The sequence below is a fragment of the Otolemur garnettii genome, unplaced genomic scaffold, assembly GCF_000181295.1.
Source record: "Otolemur garnettii isolate 467f Iridium unplaced genomic scaffold, OtoGar3 scaffold00105, whole genome shotgun sequence".
NCBI classification, from domain to species: Eukaryota; Metazoa; Chordata; class Mammalia; order Primates; family Galagidae; genus Otolemur; species Otolemur garnettii.
The window spans coordinates 3529707-3531724 of record NW_003852500.1 but is presented as its reverse complement, the minus strand read 5'-3'; the positions used below and the strand labels follow the sequence as shown (position 1 = coordinate 3531724).

The window sequence follows — 2018 nt, the reverse complement described above, 5'->3', positions numbered from 1 at the left end:
GGCCGGTGCTGAGAGGGCACAAAACAGAGGACACATAACTTGCTCTGGGTATTGGGGGGCCTCCAAGTCACCAAGGAGGCCACTGAAGTTGGAGCTAAGACAGGAAAGAGAAATTAACAGAAGTGAGTTTGGGGCAGAGGTCACAGTGCATGCAAAGGCCCTGAGGCTTGGGCGAGCTTGGTGTATTTAAGGAACACAGGAGGCTGCTCTGCATGTCTGGAGTGCAGTGGGTAAAGGAAGAGTGGAGACAGATGAGGGTTGGGCAGGGGCCAGATCACACAATGCCTATGGCCAGTGGGGAGGGACTAAGATTTTATTCTAGGTGAAGTTCAAGCTGTGGGAAGGACTAAGTAAGAAAGGAACATTCTGGCTCAGCACCTGTAGTTCAGCAGCTAGGGCGCCAGCTAGGTACACTGGAGTTGGTGGGCTCGAATCCAGCCCGGGCCTGCCAAATAACAATGAGAACTACAACCAAAAAATAGCTGGGTATTGTGGTAGGCGCCTGTAGTCCCAGCTACTTGGGAGGCTGAGGCAAGAGGCTTAAGCCCAAGAGTTTGAGGTTGCTGTAAGCTGTAATGCGATGGCATTCTACCCAGGTTGACAGCTTGAGACTGTCTCAAAAAAAAAGGGGGGGTCCAGGATATTATCTGACTTAAATTTATAAAAGATCCTCCAGGTGAGGTGGCTCACGCCTATAATCCTAGCACTCTGGGCAGCCAAGGCGGGTAGATATTCTGAGCTTAGGAGTTGGAAACCAGCCTGAGCAAAAGCAAGATCCTGTCTCTACTAAAAATAGAAAAAACTAGTGGGGCATAGTGGCGCACACCTGTACGGAGTCCCAGCTACTCTGGAGGCTGAGGCAAGAGGATCTTTGAGCCCCAGAGTTTGAGCTTGCTTCAAACTATGATGCCACAGCACTCTACCCAGGGTGACAGAGTAAAACTCTGTACCCCCAAAAAGAAAATTTATAAAAGATCTTTTGCAATAAGTTGACTGATGTCCCACCCAAATTCATGTTCACCTGAGACCTCAGTATGTGATCTTATTTAGACGTAGGTCCTTTGCAGATGGAATTAGTTAAATTAAGGTTGAGGACTGAGGAAATAGCTAGCTGGGGTAGAATCCAGGTGGGAAATACCAAGTGCTTGGGTGGGGAGGAGTGATAGATCCATAATGAGTGCCAGGAGCAGAACCAGTAACATCAGCTATGTACACATAACTAGCACTGTGCCTCATCTGCACTGAGTGCTCACTCAAAGTCAACACACTTGGCTTATTCTATACCAGACTCAGTCAATGGAGGAGGGAAACCCCTGTTCACTCCCACTACACAGGGCCCCTACCTGCCAGCATCCTGGGAGATCGTCACTGACACATCCAGGCCCAGCGTGGTGACTCTCTGGCACACAGCATCCATGTCGATGATAGAGTCAATGCTTTCAGGACCGTCCTCCACACAGCACTGGGAGCCAGGGCAGAAGCGGCAGTTGTCCAGGCCCTTGTAGCCCTTGTTGTGCCCACATTTCTCCAGTGTGACTGTAGTTGCCATGCCCGACACCCCCACGTGCACCACCAGCTGCAGATAGGCAGGCAGGACTTAATACAACCTGGGCGTGGGACAAAGGGTCCCTCCAGGCCAAGCAGTAGGTGCCATGCTCACTGAGCTCTACCTGGGATTACATCATTTTTAACCTCTTGCTGTTAGAATAGACCCTAGGGCCACTCTTGCAAAAAGGTATGGCCAAGTGCAATAGGTGAAGATTTGAAACATGCAAGATTATTCATTGTAGCGCTTGTCATTGCAATAAAATACCAGAAACAACCCAACTAGCTATTCATGGTTAGTTGGCTCAATAAATAATGAACTATAATGTAGCTGTTAAAATGTCCAAGGGAGGGTGGTGCCTGTGGCTCAAAGGAGTGGGGTGCCAGCCCCATATACCAGAGGTGGTGGGTTCAAACCCAGCCCCAGCCAAAAACTGCAAAAAAAAGAAAGAAAGAAAGAAAGAAAAGTCCAA

General features: G+C 49.2%; 1 protein-coding gene across 4 annotated transcripts in view; it reads right to left on the bottom strand.

Annotated features, from left to right (window-relative positions):
- The window catches only part of PGPEP1 (pyroglutamyl-peptidase I), a 37361-nt gene that overhangs the window by 4271 nt on the left and 31072 nt on the right, over positions 1 to 2018 (bottom strand). For all 4 annotated transcript variants that reach the window (XM_003796563.3, XM_012809466.2, XM_023517180.1 and 1 more), the window contains one exon: positions 1344 to 1576. In XM_003796563.3, the coding sequence (XP_003796611.1) occupies positions 1344 to 1576 (233 nt within the window). The remainder of the gene's footprint in view (positions 1 to 1343; positions 1577 to 2018) is intronic.